This window comes from Geotrypetes seraphini, chromosome 14, assembly GCF_902459505.1.
Source record: "Geotrypetes seraphini chromosome 14, aGeoSer1.1, whole genome shotgun sequence".
NCBI lineage: Eukaryota > Metazoa > Chordata > Amphibia > Gymnophiona > Dermophiidae > Geotrypetes > Geotrypetes seraphini.
Genome location: NC_047097.1, coordinates 43246140 through 43270949, shown reverse-complemented (window position 1 = coordinate 43270949; position 24810 = coordinate 43246140). Strand labels below are relative to the sequence as shown.

Here is a 24810-nt window from a genome sequence, read left to right as displayed (position 1 = left end):
AAAATTTTTTTTATAAAACAAAATGAAACAGAACATTTAAAAAAAGCCTTCCAACCAAACAAAATGTTTTTTTTGGGTTGTTGTTTTTTTTTGCACTATACTAAAACTTGCATGCACTACTTTGCATGCTAGCCATCAGAATGTGCGCACAAGTTTATAACTGTCCTAAAGTTATAACTATACTGAGAGTGGATTGAGTATTGCCACTATCACCATAGTTTGTCAAAATGCCCACACTCCAGCCTCACTCTGAATGGGAGATAGAGGTTGACCAAAATTGTTTCTCTCGGTTTTGGCTAAAACCAAAACTGTTACTGAAAATGTCTATTTTCAGCAGAAACTGAAACTGTAGCCAAAACTTACCTACCCAGTTTTGGTTGAAACGGAAAACTAAAGTTTGATTATGTGAATGTGGACCAGTGATGCCCTCTGGAGATAGTCAGCCCTTTGCTAAACCCACAGGAAATCCCTTTGCTAAATCCCAGGAAATGCAAGCACAGGCTGACAACTCGGAGAGACATTTTAAGAAAGACTTCTCAAAAAGTTTGGCACATTTAGGTTCCCAAGTTAATGCAGATGTAGTTAAATATTCTTTGAGAGAGGAACTCCCCCCCCCTTTTGTTTTTTGTTTTTTTACAAAACCGTGGAAGTGGTTTTTAGTGCAGGCCGGCACGCTGACTGCTTGCGCTGCTCCCGACGCTCATAGTAACTCAATAAGTGTCGGGAGCAGCGCAAAGCATTCAGCGCGCTGGCCTGCACTAAATATCGCTTTTACGGTTTTGTAAAAAGGTGGTTTGTGAGAACATGCAAAACTGTGCACAAAGAACAGGAGAAAGTAGCACTGATTTGTTTTTGATTTTGTATCGAGTTAAAGGACAAGCATGAAATAGATTATCACTAAAATTGGGTAAAGGAGCCAAGACACTGGTCTACACTGCAAACATTATACAAACATGATGCACAATCCAGAATAAAAAAACACATTGATGTTATTGAATGCGAGGACTACATGCTCCGAAAAATTATAACTGAGAGCAATGCATTTCTTGAACTATTTTTTAATATATACATTTCATATCATTTCCCTACTAACACTATAAGCTTGACCAGTACACACTGCAGATTCCTCTCTCATAGAATCTAGCTTCTGCACACCATAGGTTTGATTAAAATGCTTCGTCTTCATCATACCCAACAGAGCCTGGAAATGAATCGCCCAAATAGCCAAATAGTATACAAACCAGACTATGCAATGCTGCATATAGGCATAGGTACTAAATGGACTTCGGTGCATTTACCATGGCAGCATCGCTGCCGTGGCTTTGTGAAAGACCTCCTTAAATAATGAAAGACCATAATTTTCCCCCAAGCATAATAGTCTCTGCACATAATAGTCTCATAATAGTCTCATCTCATGAAAACTGAAACTAAAAGTCACAATGCTTTTACAATGGTTGACTTTGCTTCACATTTAGCTGATGTCCTATCTCCAGGGAGACCAATTCCTAAAGAGCTTATCATCCCAAATTTATGGACTTAAATGGTTTTGATATAAACATTTAGCAGGAATTTATTTGGAACACTCTGTTTACCATATAAACTTAGGGTTACCAGATTTTACTTACTTAAAATCTGGACCCATAGGTCCACCCCCAGGCCCACCAAGAGATTATAAGGTACTATGGGGATGTGTTTGTGTTTTAACTCATCAACTTGATGAGTTAAAAATCCAAAAAGAAGTTGGTCACTAGCGTGTGACAAGGTCCTCCAGGTTCATCCCAATGGTAGTTGTCAATGTATCCAGCCACCTAGTTGCAGGTTGCTCTCTTTGATCTTCCCAAACATGTCTTTCTCCAGTGATCTCTCTCTTCTAACAGTGTGGTCAAAATAAAATAGTTGTAACTTCATTATGTGGGCTTTGAGTGACATATCCGGTCTGATCTCTTCCAAAATTGTTAGTTCTCCTGGTGGTCCACGGTGTGGGGTAAGGGGCATTATTCTTTGTTTTTTGGGGGGGTGGGGGTTGTAATATGATTGCAAATAATACAATTATGACCTTGCATAGTGGTTTACCCAGACATGTCCTCTTTTTAGAGGGCATGTATGGGAACCTTTTCAAAACCTGGTGCCTATCTTGCATGCCTAGTTTACCACGCCTGCTTTTCAAGTAGGCATCATCAGGTGTCCGAGGGTGCCTCAACATAGCTTCGCTAAGATATTCACATGTAACTTTGTTTTTTTCATTTTTAAATCGGTTTTTAATGGCGTAATCAATTACCAAGCCAATTAACCAATTTTAAAAAATTAACTTGAGTGCAGATTTAGGTTAGGCGTCGCTAGGTGTCCTCGAAGAGGACCTAGGTGCTGTTTATAGAATCAGACCCTCTATAGCCTCCTGCAAAGTTTTCTTAGAATCAGACTGCTTTTTCTTGTTACCAAAGAGATATTTTTTCTCTATATACCCTACCTGTGATGGCAGCTATGATGTATCCTTATCACTGAGGACAGAATACTTAGGCCACGTTGGTCCTCTGCTGCCCTCTACTGAGTTGCTGTCTTACTGTATGATTAGCAGATATGTCTGATCATCAAAAACTTCAGTAAACCTTTCTTTTAAAGCAGTGGTTCCCAAACCTGTCCTGGAAGCTCCCCAGCCAGTCAGGTTTTCAGGATATCCACAATGAATATTTGTGGGAGAGATTTGCATGCAGATGTCTCTCATGAATATTCATTGTCGATACCCTGAAAACCTGACTGGCTGAGGAATCCCCAGGACAGGTTTGCCAACCACTATTTTAAAGGAAAGCCTGAAGTAAATACAAAGATCAGTGATAAAGGGGATGGAACTCCTCTCATATGAGGAAAGACTAAAAAGGTTCAGCTTGGAAAAGAGAAGACTGAGGGGAGATATGATTGAAGCCTACAAAATCCTGAGTGGAGTAGAATGGGTACATGTGGATCGATTTTTCACTCCGTCAAAAATTACAAGACTAGGGGGACACTTGATGAAATTGCAGGGAAATACTTTTAAAAGTGGAAATATTTTTTTCACTCAGAAAATAGTTAATCTCTGGAATGTGTTTGCCAGAGGATGTGGTAAAAGCGGTTAGCGTAGCTGGTTTTAAGAAAGGTTTGGACAAATTCCTGGAGGAAAATTCCATAGTCTGTTATTGAAAAAGACATGGGGGAAGCCTCTGCTTGCCCTGGATCGGTAGCATGGAATGTTGCCACTCTTTGGGTTTTGGCCAGGTACTAGTGACCTGGATTGGCCACCATGAGAACGGGCTAATGGACTGGTCTGACTCAGTAAGGCTATTCTTATGTTCTTATGTCTGATGTTCAAAAATTGAATAGTGCAGCTAATGGGGGATGGGTTTAGACTATTGGCAAAAGGAGTTGTTATAGAGGGATAGGTTTTGACTTTTGGGTAGGGTATAGATATCTATTTCATCAGTGGCCCCTTGAAGGGAAAGTGGATTCAACTCAGGGCCTACTATCTTTGTATTACTTAGACTGCTGTCAAGGAGCACACAATCTCACAAAGCAAAACGGAAATTTACCACAGAAGTTCCTTGTTTACTGTAGGTAAGATACTGCTGAGGTTACTGACTCGTGAAATAAAGTGGTCCTTTTATTAAACTGTGGTAAAATGTGGACTTTGTGACATTTCCGCTCCCCGAGACGGTCATGTCAGAGCAAAACCCCGGTCTCAAGCTCTTACTCGAGACCAGGCTCTCTCTGAAAAGGAACAGCAAGAAGATCCTGAAAGCCCAGCTGCCTATCCGGAGCCTTCTAACCTAGAGCAGTGCCCAGAATATAAGATAACTCCACGGACCAGGAAAACCTCCAGCCACACTAAGAGGTTTAATCAAGCTTCCAGTGATATTCTGCCCTGTAGCCTGAGGGGGAGCCCAAGAACACACAAGCTAGGCACACAGACACCCAGTGTAGGGCGTGGCCCTAGGCCTGTTAAGCAGCTCTCCAGAGCATTAAAGGAGGCTGCCCAAGAGAGTCTGGCAGAGAGAGTTCTCCGGGCCAGGAAAAGGCCAGACTTCACTCCAGAGCCAATGGAGTGTGAGGCTTCAATACCCCTGGAACCAGCAGAGCAGCTGGATTACCCAGAAAGCATGGACCTGGATGAAGTGTGTATGCCGGAGACCGTTATGGGAGAAGCCATGGATGTGGGCTTGACAACTTGCCGCTAAACACTGCAGGTACGAAGCTACACAGGAATAATAGTGGAGAAGAGTTTAGAAGAACTAAATGTTGATTGTTTGTGAGGTACAAACAAGCTTAGAGCAGTACTGCACCAGCTTGATTGTTTTGCTACACTGCAGCTGTGCAGAAGCTCAAGGGGAACTACAGGACTGTGAGCTAATTAGGGCTGACACTTTAAGAGCCTGCAGTAAGGTTTTAGTTTTGTCTTTTGGTTCCTGCTTAAAGTTTACTTTATAACCACAAATGCAAATACCTGGTGAAGAAACTGGACTGTGTTGATTGGTAAGCCCAGGACTCAAGCTCACGGCTTGATAATTTCTTAAGAGAGACTACTTGTGCTGTGTTTTTTTTTAAGTGACTGTGGGGCAAAGTAGAGAAAGCACTAAGACCTGGACTGGAATTATACTTGACAGAAAGCTTGCTGTGCTTTCACCGGACCAGGTGAAAGTTAAAAGGATTTCATTTTTTTTTTGTTGTTTTTCTTTCTTTGCCCTGTGTTGGAGAAGCCAGGAAACTTGAACTGTAATCACTGCTTATATGATTTCTAGTTGGTGTGTTAAGTGACTAATTAAACTTTACACATTATGTTTGGTTCAACTTGACTCACGGTCAGTGTTCCCTCTAAGCGGGCGGGTGTTGTGAGCAAACTTTTTTCACCGTGAGCCAAAAATATCGGGCGCCAGCAAGTTATGAGCCAACTCGCCCGATTCTCCTCTCGCCGCCCTGCCATCTGCCGTACGCCTCTTCCGATCGTGCGCTGTGACGAGAAACGTGTGCGCTGCGATGTAATATTTTGTGCGCCAGCGCAGCTTAGCAGGAACACTGGTTCAAATGGTTTTATTTATTTCCCCAAATTTATTTTTGTTATACGCATTGAAAATATTTGATATTGCATTTAAATCAAAATCTCAATAAACTTGAAACGAGTGCCCGTGAGATTGTGGGAGGGTTAAATACTCAAAACTTAGAAGTTTTTGCTACGCCAGCTTTCTGGTATCTTTACATACAGTGGCGTACCTAGCATATGTAACATCCGGGGCCCATCATTTTTTGGCACCCCCCCCCCCATCTGTACGAAAAACGTGATTTTTAGTAACAAGCCACACGTCACACATGAGTACCTAGGAAAAGGCAGCATCTTACATATTGCAGTGAACAGTACATCAATACACCCATTGTAAAACTAAACAAGCCAGACCAGCACAGATCAATCCTACACCGTCAATCCTAACAGAAAACCATGTCTTTCGAACACACAGAACACAGAAAACACCTTCGCCTAGTAAGGAATATGTAATCACAAACTAACCCCTCCCTCTTTTACAAAACTGTAGTGTGGATTTTAGCTACGGAGGTAACAGCTCTGATGCTCATAAAATTCTGAGCATCAGAGCTGCTACCACCAAGGCTGGTGCTAAAAACGCTTCACAGTTTTGTAAAAGGGGGGATAAAATAAAAATACATAGACAAAGGTTAAATTGAACCAGCAAGAAGCTGGACTCTGCATACAATGCTTCACAGAAACAGTGACACATGTCTCCTAAAGCAATAAATAAATAGAAATTTTTTTCTACCTTTGTCTTCTGTGGTTTCTCCTTTCCTCATCTTCTTGTAACTCTCTTCCTTCCATCCACTGTCTGCCGTCTCTCTTCCCCTATATGGCATCTTCTCTCCTTCTATGCCCCTTCCAGAAACTGTATGCCTCCCCCTTCCATCTCTCCTTTCACCCCATTGGTCTGGCATCTCTCTCCTCGCCTTCCCTCTCCCACACCTCTCCTCATAGTCTGGTATCTCCCCTTCCCTGATTCTCTGGCATCTCTCTCCTTTCCTTTTCTTCCATCTTTCGCTCCCCCTCCATGCTCTCACATCTCCCCCTTCCTTTTCCCTTAGACTGGCATACCTTCCTCCTACGCTCCAAGCCCTGGCATCTCCTTTAATTCCCTCCCTCATCTTCCTCCTCCCTCCACCTGGGTACCGCAACACTCTTCCCTGCAGCTCTGCACTTCCCCACAATTGCCATGCTTCGGTTCCTCTTCTTCCTTCCTTCCTCCCCCCCCCCCCCGGGACCCTGCGGCACCATCAACTCTTACTCCCTCTAATGTCGGCCCTGCAGCTCCAGACTTCCTCGCACCTTCTCCCCTCCCCCTTTGGATCGCTATTATTTTAAATGTTATAGCCGCGGAGCTGTATCCATCAGTGGAGATGTCTAACCTTGGCCTGCCCCGGAACTCTTACTGCAGCAGCCGCCCGTCTAGGCAGGAACAGGAAGTCACTGTTGCAGTAAGAGTTCCGGGGCAGGCCGAGGTTAGACATCTCCACTGATGGATACAGCTCCGCGGCTATAACATTTAAAATAATAGCGATCCAAACGGGGAGGGGAGAAGGTGCGAGGAAGTCTGGAGCTGCAGGGCCGACATTAGAGGGAGTAAGAGTTGATGGTGCCGCAGGGTCCCGGGGGGGGGGGGAGGAAGGAAGGAAGAAGAGGAACCGAAGCATGGCAATTGTGGGGAAGTGCAATCCCCCCAATGCGTCCCCTTACCTTACCTCCCCTTACCTTTGCGACGCGTGTGTGCGCTGTGAAGAGAAACTTGTGCGCTGCGATGTAATATTTTGTGCGCGAGCGCAGGCCAGCACAGCTTAGCGGGAACACTGCTCACGGTGCTTTATTTTTGGGGCAAAGCCCGGATAGTGAGACACCAGTGAGGTCTCCCCCTTTGGGAGCCGCGTCAAGAGTGTACTATCCCCTATCGGGGGTCTTATTAACCGTACCAAGACCCCGGTAGGTGACAACTTATGGCAGATTTTGTGACCATTAAAAATAAGTACTACAGGAGTATGTACTGACACCTAGTTAGCATGCGGTAGATCATGTGGCCTTTAAAGGACCCCAAAGTGACTTGCAGCAAAATGTGCATTCCGTTTTAGAATTTATATTTGAGTCTGCTAATAATTTTGGGCCAGATTCTATAAATGGCACCTAACTCAGTATGCATCTAGGAACCAAAGTTAGGTAGTTTGTAGAATTGTTCCTAGCATCACTTAGGTGTCAGTAGGCGTAAACAACGTAGGCATCAGTATATTAAGCCAGGGTTTTCTTAGCCTATAATACTGGTGCTTAACTTAATTCACACCCAAACTCTACCCTAAATCCGCCCATTATCACGCCAGTAGTCAAAGTTATCACGCCTACATCAAAGTTTCAGGCACCTACTGACTAATTAATTTTGTAATTATTTTTAATGGCGCTTTTAATTATCAGCACCAATTTTAAAAATGACCCCCCCCCTTTCTACAAAACCACGCAAGAGGTTTTTAGCGCCGGCCAGCGCACTGAATGCAGCTGCTCTGGTCGGCTGCTCTGATGCTCATAGGAACTCTATGACCTTCAGAACAGAAGAAAGCATTAACACACCGGCCGGCGCTATAAACCTCTTGCGTGGTTTTATAAAAGGGGGGGGGGGGATCGAATAAGCACAACAATCTAGGTACCTAACTAAGCATCTTTTATAGAATCAGGACCTTTGTGCTTTTATTATATTTTTAAGGCTTGTTTTATTACTAAGGATTCCTTAAGCTGCAGTAGAGGTTTCTACTGTGGGGCCCAGTGGCAGAGTAAGGGGGGTGGGACAATCTATCCCAGGCACTGTCTTGGTGGGGGGCACTGACACCCGCCCTCCTCTCCACTCCCCACTACCGCATGCCCCTTCCCTCGTACCTCTTTAACGCAGAGTCGGCCGTGACATCAGAGGAAGAGCCGACACTGGCATGAGTAGCTGGTTGGGGTTGGGAAAGGAAGGGGCATGTGTGCGCTGCAGGAGGGGGCAGGGAAGGAGTAGATGGGGGATAAAGAAGAGGGTGGGGGAAGGGCGCCACCACCCCGGATGACTTTCACCCTTACTACGCCACTGTGTGGACCAGCAAGGTAAATGCTCCGATGTTCATAGAATTCCTAGGAGCGTCAGAGCATTTACCTCACCAACCTGCAGTAGAAACCTCTACCATGGCTTTGTAAAAAGAACCCTACATTCTTTTGTTTTAATAGTTGTAAACTCTACTGAAATACCCCCTCCTTTACAAAGCCATGTTAGCGTTTTTAGTGCAGGCCGTGGTGGTAACAGCTCGGAGGCTCATAGGAATTCTCTGAGCATCGGAGCTGTTGCTGTGGCGGCGGCTTTGTAAAGGAGGGGGTTAGTTTTGAGAAAGAAGGAGTAGCAAATCATTATAAATAAAATTTAAAGCTGCTTTTCAGATTTGATTCAGCGATCTTATGAATATTACCCATATCCACTTTGAAAACTTTGTCTTTTTAGAGTCTGAGTGAATTCTTTATGCTTCTCTGTAGCGACAAACTTGAGTTATGCTTAGAATGATGGTCCATGGTTAGTTTACATAAGAAAATCATTTTTAAGTGAAACATTTTAAAGTGATATTCAAAGAGGCAGATTTTTTTCAGTTTCTTTATTTTTAATTTTTTACAATCATAAAAATAAATTAGCTATAAACAAATATATAGTTAATTTTCCTTTAGAAATAAAGTATACAATAATAAAAGAGATGCTGTACAGTTTTTGTTCAGTTGCATTGCTAAGAATACAGTATCCTGACTATGAGGATGGTATGCAGTTTGGATCGCAAAGTTAGGCTACACTTCCCCTTTAAATTTGTTTAAGGCATTGGCTAATTGACAATAGAAAAAAATTGTAACTATGGATTTTCATTATTCCATACATACAGTGTATTATAAAATTCCAGGAAAAGTGGAGTTAGTAGGATGAAAAAATTTGTGACACAAATGTATATTATATATGAAAATAAATAAAACATATTATGTCCCTTTTAAATCAATTAGGACAGTCTAAATAGAAGTGTTGCTTGAGTGTGGTGGTCTGTTCAATAAACACAGCCCAGCATATATTTCTTATATGGCATTCAGCAACAACAAAATATATCTTTCTTCCTAAGTTGTTGACTAGAGTTGGGTATTAGAATTGTCTCATGGAATAGGTTATTTTTTCATATGAAATTAATTTGTATGTATTTGAAGCACATAAATCTTGGCCCAGAAGTGCCCTTTGCACTTTAGGATTATTGAAGTGTACGTACAGTGGTAATGCATCCAAAAAGTATGGTGGTTATTGCAGAAAGCTGCTAGATAACACATAGAGTGCCACACCAAGGTCAAGGGGATAGGGTGGGGTGTGGATTGGGCATGTCTTGAATGGAACAAAAAATTACATTGGCATTCCTCATTTTACAAACGGAATATATGTTGAGTCTTCACTACAATAAAGATATCGATCACCACAGGTCGCCTTCTCTAGTTTCTTTGTGTCTGGGGAAATGTTTCCCATCGAACATGGAAGGATTTTTTGAAAAGTGTTCATTTCAGCCAGGAATTTACATGAGGGTTGGTGTAGTGGTTAGAGCAGACATGGGCAACTCTGGTCCTCGAGGGTTTTCAGGATTTCTCCAATGAATATGTATTGAAAGCAATGCTTGCAAATAGATCTCATGCATATTCATTGGGGAAATCCCGAAAACCCGATTGGATTCCGGTCCTCGAGGACTGGAATTGCTCATGTCTGAGTTAGAGCTACAGCCTCGACATCCTGAGGTTGTAGGTTCAAATCCCATGCTGTTCCTTGTGACCCTGGGCAAGTCACTTAATCCTCCACTGCCCAGGTACATTAGACTGTAAGCCTGCTGGGACAGATAGGGAAAATGCTTAAGTACCTGATTTGTAACTCGTTCTGAGCACCTTTGGGAGGACAAGCTAAAAAGAAAAATTGAATGTTGTGGAAAAATTTCCTGGTAGAGGTGGGGGAGAGAAAGACTGTGTCGGAATTCAAGAAAGCATGGGACAGGCAAGTGAGATCTCTTAGGGAGAGGTGGAGATAGCGGATGGGCAGACTGGATGAGCCATTTGGCCTTTATCTGCCATCATGTTTCTATATTTATTTCTACCTCCAAAATAAAAAAAAATAATTGGCCTCATTTGCACATCTACAGAAAGTTTGTAATATGGGATTACAAAATGTTTGCTTCCATGTGGAAGTTGTCAGGTGTTTATCACATATTTTTATCATTTGCATATTTGTAGAATTACTGTTTCTGCTGTGGATAATACATGTGCATGCCTGTATCTCCATGTAGGTTTTTTGTTTTTTTTTACAAAAGGCTCTGCATTCAATAGAGCCTTTTGTAAAAAAAAAACAAAAAACCTACATGGAGATACAGGCATGCACATGTATTATCCACAGCAGAAACAGTAATTCTACAAATATGCAAATGATAAAAATATGTGATAAACACCTGACAACTTCCACATGGAAGCAAACATTTTGTAATCCCATATTACAAACTTTCTATAGATGTGCAAATGAGGCCAATGTATTTGTTCCTCCTTTCCTCCCCCAAATGCACTAAACATATCTTTGCTGGCGGGGATGCTAAGGCCCTGCTAGCCAAATAAATATAGTTCCCGAGCCATTCCCCTCTTCCTTCATGCAGACATCGGCAGTGGACTTCAGCCTCTGACACTAACCCGCTCCTTTACTAACACATAGCGTGGGTTTTAGCACCGGCAGTGGCTGTAACTGCTCCGACACTCTATGAATTCCTATGAGCATCGGAGCAGTTACAGCCGCTGCCAACGCTACAAACCGCGCTAAGCGTTAGTAAAGGAGGGACTTAGACTTCTCATGCATGTGCTGAACAATGCAAGAAGTCCTGATGTTAGCAGCTGAGAGTACATGACTGACATCTGTCTGAAGAAAGCAGTGCAAGGCGGAGGGGAGCGACTGCACTGTGTTTGTTTGACTGGTGGGCTTTGACATCCCTGCCAGCAAAGGTAAAGGGGTACTGCAGTTCTGGAGGGGGCCGCAGCCCAAAGTAGAGGATCCCAGGGCCCCTAAGAGGCTATGACACCAGTTAGAAGGAATACTCAAAGATTCTGTAGCTTTTCATTCATATTTCCTTCACAAATTGTTAATGACTTTTGAATCTACTGCATTGTGCCTACCTAGAAGCCGAGAAAGTAACCTATTTCCTCGGTAATAAATCTGCAACTTAAAACACAATAGGCTGTTGGAGAGCAATGAAAGTGCCATTTTTAGAATTATATCACTTTTCAATTGCATTTCCTTCTATTCCTGGACATATACTCGTATGACTAAATTCCTGTTTCAGAGGTTAACAGCATTTTGACCAATGACTACTGTTTTCAAGGCCATGTTCAAACAATATTTCAAATCAGCACACTCACTTACAAAAGCCTGCAGTCAACATTTTTTATTCTGAAAAGCCAACACATATCCCCTACCACAGTTGTGCACCAAGCACTTGATTTTCAAAGCTTTTCTAAGCAAAAAGCACCGCTTTATGAGCTGGAAATAGGCTTTTCAAAACTGACTGCTAGATACCGTGTTTCCCTGAAAATAAGGTAGTGTCATATTAATTTTGGGCTCAAAAAAAAAAACACTAGGTCTTATTTTCGGAGAGGTCTTATTTTTTTTTATTTTCACCCTCCAACCCAATTCTTCCTATTTCCTTTCTCTCCCCCACATGTGCAGCATATTTCCTCCCCTGTCACCCATCTCCTTGTGCAGTATCCTTCTATCCCTCCCACCCCCCTGTGCAGCAGAACCCTTGCAGCTTATATCCCTCCCATTCCCCCTCCACCGCCGCACCCCCCCCTTTCTAACTGCTGATTCTTTCATCTCTCCCATCCATCCGAACCTCGATCGTGACACCGAAATACAATACCTTTTAACAAACTACATCATCGGCAGCACAGGCCCCATCGCGGCGTTTTCATGCTCGGGCGTTCCTCTGCTGCGTTGATGATGACATCATCAGGAACGCAGCAGAAGAACGCCCGGAGTGAGAAAGCAGCAATGGGACACAAAGAAATCCCATTGTTGTTCCAGGAAATCTTTAAACTCAGCATCTTCGTATAACATGGGATTCATACGCCAACTAGTAGCCGACCCCTGGAACCCCGGCCTATCAATGAGCTCCAGCCAAACCAAGTGGTGATCTGACAAAACACCGTCTTCAATCACCACTCGTGGAATACCCGCCAGCAGAGAAGGAGCCACCAGCAGGTAGTCCAAGCGACTATGAATATCATGCACTTGAGAGTGAAAAGTGAAGTCAGATTCAGTAGGATGCAGTGTGCGCCAGACATCAATCAGACCCAGTTGGTGCATCACAAAATTCACCCCCTTATGCTCGCCTCCTTTCCTTGCACCCCAGGTGCACCCCACCCCCCACCCTGCCCCACCAGAACCCCCCTCTCACCCCAATCTCAGCTTCTCTCATCCCCTCAACACTGCCCCCAGTTCCCCCATGCATCTCAACCAATCTCACACCAAACAATCCCCACACACACAACCAAAACCCCAGCACTACCTCCATTCCACCTCTCCCTTCTCACACGAACACTCTCGTCCCCCCATCCACCACCCAGCCCCCCGACTGAAAACTAAAGTAAGAACCCCCACAAAAGCTCTTAAAGGGCTAAAACACCCAGGTATATGGAAAACACATCAAAACAGTGCAAAGAGAGCTGCATAAATCTGGCAAATCTCTCAAACAGGCACTCATCAAAATCTCAAACCAAGTGTCCAGAGGCCAGAAGTCCTTGCAGTGCAGGTCCCCTTCTCCCCATGGATGTCGAGGCGGCATGGCTTCCAATATCTCAAGGAGACTGTATAGACTGGAGTCATGCCACGCAAGCAGGTCACACAGGCGGCAGCAAAACATAAGCCCCCAGCATCAGTGGTCAGAACAGACTTAACACCACACTGCCGGATGCCCAAAACAACTTGATAGAAGAAACACCACCAGAAATCTCACGACAAACGCCCAGCAGCACTCCTAAGGTGCCGGCAGCTTCTCGAGGAACTTTTTCAGATCATCCGCCGTGCTCAGAGTGAAAGTCCGATTTTCATGAGTTAGTCTCACCTTAGCAGGGTAAAGAAATGCAAATCTTATTCCCCTCGTGACCAGCTGCGAGCAATACGGCGTAAGGGCCCTGCGCTGCTCCGCAACTTTGGTGGAGAAATCTTGAAATAGCATAATTTTAGCCCCTTCATAGGACAGAGATCTGTTTTTCTTGAACAGGTCCAACTGGCGCGCTTTGATTGCATAATTATGGAATCTGGCCAGCACCGGCCTCGGCGACGTTGGCCAACACGATGGACCTGCTCTACCACCACCGGGCCAGCCTGCTCCGCCAGGCCCAGCTCCTTCGGCAGCCATCTTTCCACCACGTGGAGAAGATCAGAATCTTTAACTGACTCCGGGAGCCCTATCAGACGGAGGTTCTTTCTGCAGGCCCTGTTCTCCTGGTCCTCCACTTTCTCGATCAGTTGGCACACTCAGGTCTCCAAGGAGTCAAGCCTGCCATCGGCGACCACCACTCTGTCTTCTTGTGCCGAAACCCGTTCCTCCACCTGGTGGATCTGCGTCGCGTGGCCAGCCAGCACATCCTTGATTTTGTCCATGGAAGCATGCAGCTTGGCCAGTTTATCATCCAATAGCATGGATACCTGGAGCACCTCATCCGAGGTGCGGTCCACCGGCACCTCCGTTTGCGTCCCCGCCATCTTGAAAGCCGGTGTCACGCTGCTTCTTGGGGCCTTCGGGGCTCGAGTCGGCATCCCCCGCGCCACCACCGTGAGTCACATGCCTGACGCTCCCCAGCCCAGCGGGAGCGATCCCGGAAGTGCAGGAGCCGAGAAAATCACAAAATTAACGGTGGCGGCAGGCGATAGGGGAGCTGAATGGTACAGGGAGAACGGAGCTCCGCGTTCAGGCATCCGATCAGGTGCCGGCCATCACGTGACCCCCCTAAGTACCTATAATTCCTTTTGGGGCATTTTTACTCATTTGAAGACCAGGCATTCTGTGCTTCTGTTTCTGGACTACCTAAAAGTTAGTCTCCAAGGAATGTGGCTCATATCGCGTGTCAATCTTCAGTTAGGTGTTGTTTATAGAACTGCACCTAGCAGTATCTAAACTGGACTTAGGTGCCAGTTTAGGTCAAAATCTTAGGCGTCCCCTATTTATACTAGGGTTTTCTTGGCTTAAATACCAGCGCCTAAGAGCATAAGAGTTACCATCAGGCCCAGTATTATGTTTCCAGGAGTGGCCAACCCAGGTCATATGTACCTAGTAAGATCCCAAAACATTGCAGTCCTGCAATCCATTGAATTCCAGAAATTGCACATTATACTCGTAAACCAAATTAATTAATGTAGGGGCCCTTTTAGGAAGCTTCATTTAGCAGCTAGTGTGAGTTTTGCTGCATGGTACACATTAGCATAGATTCATGTTAACTGCTCCCACCTGTTAAAAGCAGCCAGAGTGGTTAAAAAAAAAAGAAGTCATGCTAGCTGTTTAATGTTGGTAGGGGTGGGTTGTGTACATGACTGAGATGCAATGGAGCTGTGATTGGTTGTAATAGCTAGTGCATAGGTCAATGCTGTGTCCTAGCTATTGTGATTGCCAATAGTAGAGCTGCACTTAACCCCTCAAGAGATGGCTTTAAGTACAACTGTGCTACAGCTTGGCCACTGCCAGAATAAAGCAATCCGTCTGATTTTTAAATTGAAAAAAATCGGACCATATAACACCCTACTATAGGGAGCTCCACTGACTCCATTGGTTGTCTGTGTTATAAAATGATATCTGGTAATAGATCAATTTGTTTTCTATCATCACTCGAATAGCTACACTTTTTGATTTTCCACCACCCAAAGGCTGCCACTATAAAAGATATCACAACCAATTACTGTCATTTCAAGCAGCAATTTGGGATGCAGACTTTAGTCAGTTATTTTTTACATCTACATCAAAACTTTAGGAAATTGTTAAAAACTTATTTATTTAGGAAATCTTTGAAAGACTGAATTTGTATTTCATTTTATGTTTGTAGCAGTTTTCCATTTTGTTAAACCACATAGATTTGAAGGGTAATGCGTTATTCAAATTTTATGTTATATTTTATCAAGAAAAGAGGAAGCTGTGTCAGTTCACTCCTATCCAAACCTCCTGAGCCTCACCCACCAAAATCCCAGACTCTCCCCCCCAAGGACTAACATGAGGGTTGAACAGGACAGGAGCAGTCTCCCCTCTACTCCTGCTCTGTCTGGCTCCAGGCATCAAAATAAAACCAATAACTCCTAGTGGTACAACCATTAGGAGTTTATCTTTTCAAATAAAAGGTACTCTCACACTATCTGTACAAACATGTATCACTGATACCTGTGCAGGAATCACCTACCCTACCTCATTTATTTGTTGCATAGGCTTTGCACATACTGCCTCTTAACTTTTGGCATTAAGGTATGGTATGTGCAAAAACTGACCACAATTTAGTAAGAGTCCTTGTTGTTGGCTGTTAATTACTCTTTGACTATTCTATGAGTTAGAAGAGAAGCTAATTCTAATATTTTCCTAAAATGTTGCAGTTTTGGCCTGCATATAATTTGAAATCCAGGTCTCATTTTCAGTTTTGAAATATGCTTTAAGTTCCCCATTGAATTCTTGTGAAATATTCATTTTGAAAGCTGTTGAATTGTTTTGCAGACATTTTTTTGCCTTTGCGTTCCACCAACACATTGTTGTCGATTGACCTAAGTAGCCAGCCAAATAAAAATTACCCACAACTCAAATATTTGAAAACTAGGACAATATCATTAGAAGCATATGTTTGCATGGTCTGCATTTTACTTTCTTTCCATTACCTTGGTTTTGCGCCAGTTATTTTATAAATCATATGTACTAGAGCAATTCAGACAATGAACTGAGAGACTGAAGTCAGGGACTTTTCATCAACACTGTTCAAAGCTAATGGAAGGAAAATGGTCGCTTTACAGAGACATTGTATATGAGAGTTTCTGACCTGGGGATCTGCATTTTTTTTTTTTTTTTAAGCCCCTGAGAATCAGAGGAAAGGTAAAAATCTAATTTCTTGCCTCCCATTCTGTCTTGCAACCCAAAAGACAAGCGTGTTATTAAGATTCCTCAAAGTCAAGTGCTATCAATAGATGGTACAGATGCTTAGCTTTCTCTAAAGTTCCATCTTTGGCTTTATCCCAACTAATGTGGGCAGAACAAACTTTAGTTTTTTTTCCTTACCATATTGTTCATTCCTTCCCTTTCCTCCAACCTTTTTTTGTTTTATTGTAACCTACCATCTCCCTCCTTTCCTCATATTTCTTTGTTGGTTCAACTGTTTTACTGCATTTTATGTTTTGTTTATTTTTTGCTCCCTCTCCTATATAATTTTTTATATTTACTTATTTCAAACTTTTATTGTAAACCAATTAGATTTATCTTTGCTTTTATATTTACAGTATATTGAACTTGGAAATAGAGACTCAGCTCTGGTAATAGAATCCTTCCGCGTTAGCCAATTAGAGAATAACACGGACAAATTTTCCCTGTCCCCAAGGGATCTCTCTATCCCCATCCTGTCCCTGTAAGCTCTGTTCCTGTCCCATTCCTGTAAGCTCAGTCCTCATCTGCACAAACCTTGAACATTTTCAAATCATAAGTGTTTGAGGCTTGTGCGGTCAAGGCAAAACTTGCAGGAATGGGACAGCGGAAGAACTTGAAGGGACAGGGATATTCAGATCCTATGGGGACGAGGACAAATTTGTCTCCGTGTCTTTCGTGATAGCTCTTTTTGCATCACAGCAGGCTTTCTCTTTCCAAGCAGATCATACTGGGAGTGAGATGCTGAAAGTAGGGTGAAATGTAGAAATTACATCCTCCATAGTAATAGCCTTAAAGGTTGTCAGTAAAGCAGGAGTGAAGAAGCCAGCATTATCCACTGATAGTTCAAAGGTTTGGAGGTCCGTTGCAGATTACTTTGAAGGACTGATGTGAGTGGTAGCACTCTTCCGGTTGGCAGCTGAGGATTTTTCTCTGTCTGGATAAATGTTAAAACTTTGCTAAGGACATTTGAAAAATGGTATTCATAACCAAGTCTTTGCTATTTGTTCCAGTTTCACAATGGTGTACTTTCATTGAAGAAGCATTACCGAATTCTCCAAGCAAGATAAACTAGCTTTGACGCACTCTTGAATGACAAAGATGGAGAGACAGCAAGCACTGCAAATTTCAAAAGAAAAGAGATAGAAATATCTTTAAAAAAAAAAAAAGTTTCACTGTGCCAAATACCATCATGTGCCAAATGCCTTATCAGCACATTGACACCTACCTTCAAGATTGTGCTAAATTTACTGTGGCTGGCTTGATGACTTTGGTAAATTTAGTAGGTTACTAGGGTAATAAGAGCTAATGAAGTCATTCTCATCCTATTTGCATAATAACATGTTAATTTTTAGTATGCTTACCTTTGCCTAATTCACCTTTGATGAATGGTGACTAGCTTGCTATTTCGTATCAAGTTTATATCTGAGCGGTGTTTAATTAAAAAAAACAAAAGGGGGTATATGAAATCAATAAGAACAAAACAAAAAAGAATAAAAATAAAGAGAGGAGATTAAGAGGGACACAGTGAGGCAAAATGATAGAGGGAAGAGGGGAGGAACTACAATGTCATGATATGAAAGAAAACAAGGGGAAAGAACACAAGGAAAGAGGGCAAGGGGTTAGCATAGACAGTATGATGTTGCAGTCTGTAAAGTAACTGTGTTGTTCTAAAATAGCCTACTATAAATAGCTGTGTTTGACTAGAAAGGCTTTGAGGCTGCGTTTGAATTTGACTAGAGAGGTTTTGTGGCGAAGAAATGATGAGAGGGCATTCCATAATGTAGGGGCTGCTACAGAAAATATGGTTTTGCAGGTGATATTGTAGATAATATGATAAGCAGAGGGTATGAGTAGGAGATTTTGTTGGCTAGAACAAAGTGTCTATGTAGGAACATAAGGAATAGTCTTGTCTATGAACGCTGGAGTGTGCTCTTGCCTGAGCATTTAATGTGATACTACATATGGTATGTGTCTGTATATGGCCTTTTGGTTGAGGATGGGCTGGAGTCAGATTTGACAAAGAGTTCGGCATTTGGAACCCAAGCACAGTACCGGGTAGAGCTTTGGATTCTGGCCCAGAAATAGCTAAGATGAAAAAAATCTAAATTGAATCAGGTTGGGCAGACTGGATGGACCATTCGGGTCTTTATCTGCCGTCATCTACTATGTTACAATTGCTTGGTGACCAATGACCAGTTGCAGGCGAATCATTTTCATCAGTGACTGGGCAGGGAAGCAGAGAGGTAAACAGGGCTTTAATGATAATAAAGTATAGAAAACTTAGGGGCTCTTTTACTAAGCTAGAGTAAGCACTAACGTGTGCTTACCACAGGTTAAAATCCACTACCATGGGCTGTGCTCAGGCATCCACTGTAGTTTTATGTTCAGCGCGCACTACCCATGCACTAAAAAAAATAGAAAATATTTTGTAGCACTGGGATGTGAATGGTGACCAGCGCTAATCAGCACAGGAGCCCTTAGGCCCTGATTCTCAAAACGGCGCCATTTGAAAGATGCTGGTGGGCGCCTGAACGCCACCTAAGTTAAATGCTTTAATTGGCCATTAAACTAATTAAGAAAAAAAAGTAGGCGGGGCGAGGCACCTACAAAAAAAGGCACTTGAATCACGTCTACACAGATGCTTACTGGCACCGAACATCAAAAGAGGCATGTTTGGGGGGAGGGGGGAGGGTTGATGTTTGGCACTGATAAGCACCAGAAATGTAGGCCTGAAAATTTTATATCAAAGATAAGCACCAGAAATGTAGGCCTGAAAAACCCTAGCCTACATTTCAGATGCTTCTTTTCAGCCCAGGTTGTGATTCTCTAAATGGTTCTGTAGATTGAGTGACGTCCGACTGGTGCCGTTTTTTCAGGTGCTGGCCGAGTCTGGTGCCGTTTTGACAATCCAGCCTTACTGTCTAGTAAATAGGTGTCAGTAAGGGCTCAAATGCTTAAGGCCAGCGCTAATTGGGATATTAGCGTATGGCCATTAATGGGGGATAAAGGAAATGTGGCAGACCATTTTTTAGTGTAGCTTAGTAAAAGAGGTCCTTAATTTTCATACATAAACAGATGGATTTGAGGAGCAGCAAGTACACACTGTTATATCGTAGAAACAGACTAGATGGGATTCACTGTTTTGTTTTTTTTATTAATATTGGAATGTCTCTTAAATATTTACACTTCCTGCTAATAATAATGTAATCATTGAACCCGTTCATTTCAAAAAGTCCCAAAACTGCAAAGAACAGCTTTCATCCGGGTATCAAAGTAAATGTCCAATCATTGGAGAAACTTTTTTTTCTCTATAGAGTGCTCTGAAATCAATTCCTCTTCGTGATGCTGGCACCTTTTTTTTTTAACTAAACTTTTTACTTTTTTTTTCCTTCTTTTTTAAAAAGATTTAAAATGTTTTTGATCCAATATCAGCAAACATATTGCTTGGAAGAAGATCGTGGATTATAAATCTATAGGGGGGAAAAAGTCCTATGCAGCTTAGGATGGTAACAGAAAAGGTGTGATTGGGAGCAGATGGCCTTCTGTTACAGTAAGTGCTAAGGAAATTGAAAACAAATGTCTTTAGAAAATGTGTAATCTGTTGTACTCCACACTGCCAGTAACACTGTTTTATCACAATATGCTGTGTTCATTTCTGTTGCTACAATAACAAAACAGATGTTATCTTCGACCCAGAAACCCTGATTGCCTATTGGCTGCTCTTTTGCAAGAAGCACAGCAAGCGGTCTTGTAATAGGCGTACACGCAGAGTCGAGCTTGCACTACCACATTGCAATTGTAGTATTTATCCTTGCAGTTTTCATCTGTGGAAAGGAAAACAGGACATACAAAAATTAACATACGATATTACAGCAGTTTAGCCATATAAAGTTAGGGGTGCAATTTTATAACTGGGCGCTACAAGTTTGGTACTCAAAAGCACCTATAGGCTTAATGATTCTTATAGAATACTAGTATAAATTGGCATCTACATTTAGGCATGCCCACTTGTGCCATGTCAACAGCAGGTGTACTTGAGTGCACCTAAATGCATCACCTTGGCACGTAACTGACATTATTCTATAAGTGAACAAACAGTGGAGATGCCCAAAGAAAACAGGTGAGCTGGTTTAATTCACGATTCTGCTTTATTCACTCAGTGACTCGACGTATACGTGTTTCGGCCAAACTGGCCTGCATCAGGAGTCTTATATGTAGTAGAAACATTTGTAGAGTTCTCATTTCATTTTTGCTAAATATAAATGCATATAACTTTAAGCAGATATCTTATCCATATAAAGTTATACACACTGTTTGAGTGGCATATGTATTTTGTATTAACAGAGGCCGACTATCAGCACGATTTTGATCATAAGAGACTTATAAAGCCAAACGTTAATGGATTACCTAGACCATAATACTGAAAGCAAAGCATAACTACTTTTGAATACTGATGTCATAAAGAAAAAATTAGTAATAACAGGAAAAGAAATGCAAGAGGTATACGAAGGGGTGATGAAAAGTTCTCAGCTCAACCAAGAAGATAATGATGTGGGATTATGGTTCAATCAATGATCTAAAATAATGTCAAAACATAGAGTTTCGTTTCTGCAAATTGACACTTAATGAAATAAGATAAGACTCTTTTCAGCTTCAGTGGCAAAATAACGCTCAGAATTTAGGAAGTTGGTTGGGCTGATAACTTTTCCGGGCACCCTCTTATAGCAACTAGAGAACGATGTTTCCAGCGACAACCCATATGGTATAATAGCTATGAAGATAGCAGGATACACTTTTATTTGATATGCTCTAGTTGTCCTAGTATTTATTGCAAACTGACACAATTAATCGAACATGGATTGAATAAATTATATTTTGTCTCTGAGGTCTAAAAGATAGCACATTTTCTGACGTCAGTATTCAGTAGGGCACAAAAGTTGGCCACATAACTGTTTTTGAACATCAAGCCCTCCTATTAGAAATCAAAGGCTTATATTATTGATCAGTTTTTACAAATGTTGCCAATGGTCCCCAAGTCTCATTAATTTTTTTGTAATGTCCCAGTTGTTCTGAATTCATTCGCTCATATCTATAAAACTGGCACAAGGTTTCCCACCAGATGTTAAAATTCAGTCTATCCCAGTTTTTCCAATTTTTTGTAATTACCGTATTTTCACGCAAATAACGCGCACCCGTATAAAACGCGCACACGGGTATAGCGCGCAGAAATCACGATGATATGTACAAAAACTTTGGTATACCGCGCTCACGGGTATACCGCGCATGCTGCCCGATGCTCCTTTCGCCCGCCCTGACTTTCCGTGCGCTGTCCCGACTCTCCGTTCACCCCCCCTGACTTCCGTGCACTGTCCCCCCTTGAAGGTCTGTCCCCATCCTGAAAGCCTGATGCCCCCCCCCGACGTCCGATACATCCCTCCCCCCGAAGGACCGCCGACTCCCCAACAATATCGGGCCAGGAGGGAGCCCAAATCCTCCTGGCCACGGCGACCCCCTAACCCCACTCCGCACTACATTACGGGCAGGAGGGATCCCAGGCCCTCCTGCCCTCGACGCAAACCCCCCCCCCCCCCAACGACCGCCCCCCCCAAGAACCTCCGCCCGCCCCCCCCCAGCCGACCCGCGACCCCCCTGGCGACCCCCACGACCCCCCCACCCCCCTTCCCCGTACCTTTGGTAGTTGGCCGGACAGACGGGAGCCAAACCCGCCTGTCCGGCAGGCAGCCAACGAAGGAATGAGGCCGGATTGGCCCATCCATCCTAAAGCTCCGCCTACTGGTGGGGCCTAAGGCGCGTGGGCCAATCAGAATAGGCCCTGGAGCCTTAGGTCCCACCTGGGGGCGCGGCCTGAGGCACATGGGCCCAACCCGACCATGTGCCTCAGGCCGCGCCCCCAGGTGGGACCTAAGGCTCCAGGGCCTATTCTGATTGGCCCACGCGCCTTAGGCCCCACCAGTAGGCGGAGCTTTAGGATGGATGGGCCAATCCGGCCTCATTCCTTCGTTGGCTGCCTGCCGGACAGGCGGGTTTGGCTCCCGTCTGTCCGGCCAACTACCAAAGGTACGGGGAAGGGGGGTGGGGGGGTCGTGGGGGTCGCCAGGGGGATCGCGGGTCGGCTGGGGGGGCGGTCGGAGGTTCTTGGGGGGGGCGGTCGTTGGGGGGGAGGGGGGTTTGCGTCGAGGGCAGGAGGGCCTGGGATCCCTCCTGCCCGTAATGTAGTGCGGGGTGGGGTTAGGGGGTCGCCGTGGCCAGGAGGGTTTGGGCTCCCTTCTGGCCCAACTACCAAAGGTACGGGGTAGGGGGGGGGGGGGGGCGTGGGGGTCGCCAGGGGGGTCGCGGGTCGGCTGGGGGGGCGGTCGGAGGTTCTTGGTGGGGGGGCGGTCGTTGGAGGGAGGGGGGTTTGCGTCGAGGGCAGGAGGGGCTGGGATCCCTCCTGCCCGTAATGTAGTGCGGGGTGGGGTTAGGGGGTCGCCGTGGCCAGGAGGGTTTGGGCTCCCTTCTGGCCCGATATTGTCGGGAAGTCGGCGGTCCTTCGGGGTGGGGGTGCGAGTGGTCCTGCCGGGGGGGGGGGGGATGTATCGGACGTCGGGGAGTCGGCCGGGCAAGAGGGCTTGGGCTCCCTCTTGCTCCGATCGTGGATGCGGGTGCGGGTGGGAGCGCGTGCGAGCGGTCGTTCGGGGTGGGGGTGCGAGTGGTCCTGCTGGGGGGGTGAGTCGGGCGGGGTGGGAACTATGTTTTAAAACTTTTGTATACCGCGCTCACGCATATAACGCGCGAGGGGTATGCGCGGTAGGTAAAAACGCGTATAACGCGCGCGTTATATGCGTGAAAATACGGTAACTGCATCGCTATCCCTGTCATAATAAGTAATCTATTCTGGTTTGCACTGATTGGACTCATAGTTTGTAACAAGGTCCCAAATAAAACAATGTCATATGACAATGGGATAGAAGTTTCCAGTATCCTATTAATTTTTCCCCAGATAGACTTCCAGAAGTTGAGTATCAAGGGACAATAGAACAACAAATGATCCAGTGTCCCTTGTTCTTGTTTTGAAAATTAATAAAGAAGTTTAAAAAAAAAAAAAAAGAATATCAAGCCCACTGTTCTTGCATTTGTAAACTTAAAAAGACAGATTTAGATTTTTGACAAGACTGAAAATCATAACTGGTGCATTTAAAGCAGCATTCATTTAGTCATACCTATCTCGGGTATGCATTCCTGAGGGTTGCATGATTCTGTGTCTTCTGGTTTATACTGTGACTCACACTTATCACTAGGTGATAAATCATCCGATAGGCATCGTACCTCACGAACTCGAAATCCACCTTCGCAGGTCTTGGAGCACTGTATATGCCACAAAATACAACTCATAATGACAAAGATTACCAGCAAGCTACTATAATTCACTCCAACAGAATACAGATTTTAGAACTTTTCAGGATTCTTTATTTCTTGATATACCAGTTATTTAAATACCATCTATTCTAAGCAGTTTACAAATATATATTAAAGTAGTAGCATTAGAAAAATAAGTTACAATGTATTAAAAGAAAGTAGTCTTGTGCTCTAGAAATGTGCCTTGTTTCACCAATCCTGGTAAATTAGCAAAAGATGGTACTGTATATGGAGCAAATTTTTTTTTTCAAAGTGTTTTTAAGGCCTTTTTAAATTTTTTGAAATAAAATTTCTGAGCAAAGGTAAATAGGTAAGGTAGAAAAACCAAACAGGTAGAAAAAGAAATAGCAAAAACTAGAAGGATGCTTGGGTGCATAGAGAGAGGAATGGCCAGTAAGAAGAAGGAGGTAATGATGGCCCTGTATAAGTCTCTGGCAAGACCTCATTTAGAATATTGTATACAATTCTGAAGACTGCACTTTCAAAAAGATATAAACGGTTTGGAGTCGGTCCAGAGGAAGGCTACTAAAATGGTCAGTGATCTTTGTCATGGGGACAGACTTAAAGATCTCAGTATGTATACTTTGGAGAAAAGACAGGAGAGAAGGGATATATGATACAGATGTTTAAATACCTAAGAGGCATAAATGCACACGAGACGAGTCTCTTTCAATTGAAAGGAAACTCTGAAATGAGGTGGCATAGGATGAAAGCGAAAGGGGATAGACTCAAGTGTGGTCAGAAAATACCTTTTCACGGAGAGGGTGGTGAATATTTGGAACGGCCTCCCAATGGAGGTGGTACAGACAAAGGGCCATATTCTTGAAACCATGCCTACATTGGCCAGCGCCTACAAAATGTGTATCAATCATGTGTAGGCGCTGTTACCAGAATTGCAGCTACTGTTAAACATAGGCACCGGTAATGTAGGCCTATTTGCCTTCATTTTTCTATGTTTCTAGAAAACGCTAGGGAGATAAAGATGGAATAAATGACTGCTTTATCGAGCAGCTGGTTTCAGAAGTGACAAGAGAGGAAGCTATTTTAGATCTAGTCCTTCGCAGAATGCAGGAATTGCTAAGAAGCATAATGGTTTGAGACTAGCCATAGTGATCAAAACAATATCACATTCGAGATAACTGGAGTGAGGACACTAAAGAAATTACT

General features: G+C 43.6%; 1 protein-coding gene across 4 annotated transcripts in view; it reads right to left on the bottom strand.

Moving 5' to 3' along the window:
* Nucleotides 1–19575: 19575 nt before the first annotated feature.
* The window catches only part of THSD4 (thrombospondin type 1 domain containing 4), a 1080479-nt gene continuing 1075244 nt past the window's right edge, over nt 19576–24810 (bottom strand). For all 4 annotated transcript variants that reach the window (XM_033919867.1, XM_033919866.1, XM_033919868.1 and 1 more), the window contains 2 exons: nt 23448–23592; nt 19576–20051 (listed from right to left, as the gene is read on the bottom strand). In XM_033919867.1, coding sequence (XP_033775758.1) covers nt 19909–20051; nt 23448–23592 — 288 coding nt within the window. In that variant the 3' untranslated portion in view covers nt 19576–19908. The remainder of the gene's footprint in view (nt 20052–23447; nt 23593–24810) is intronic.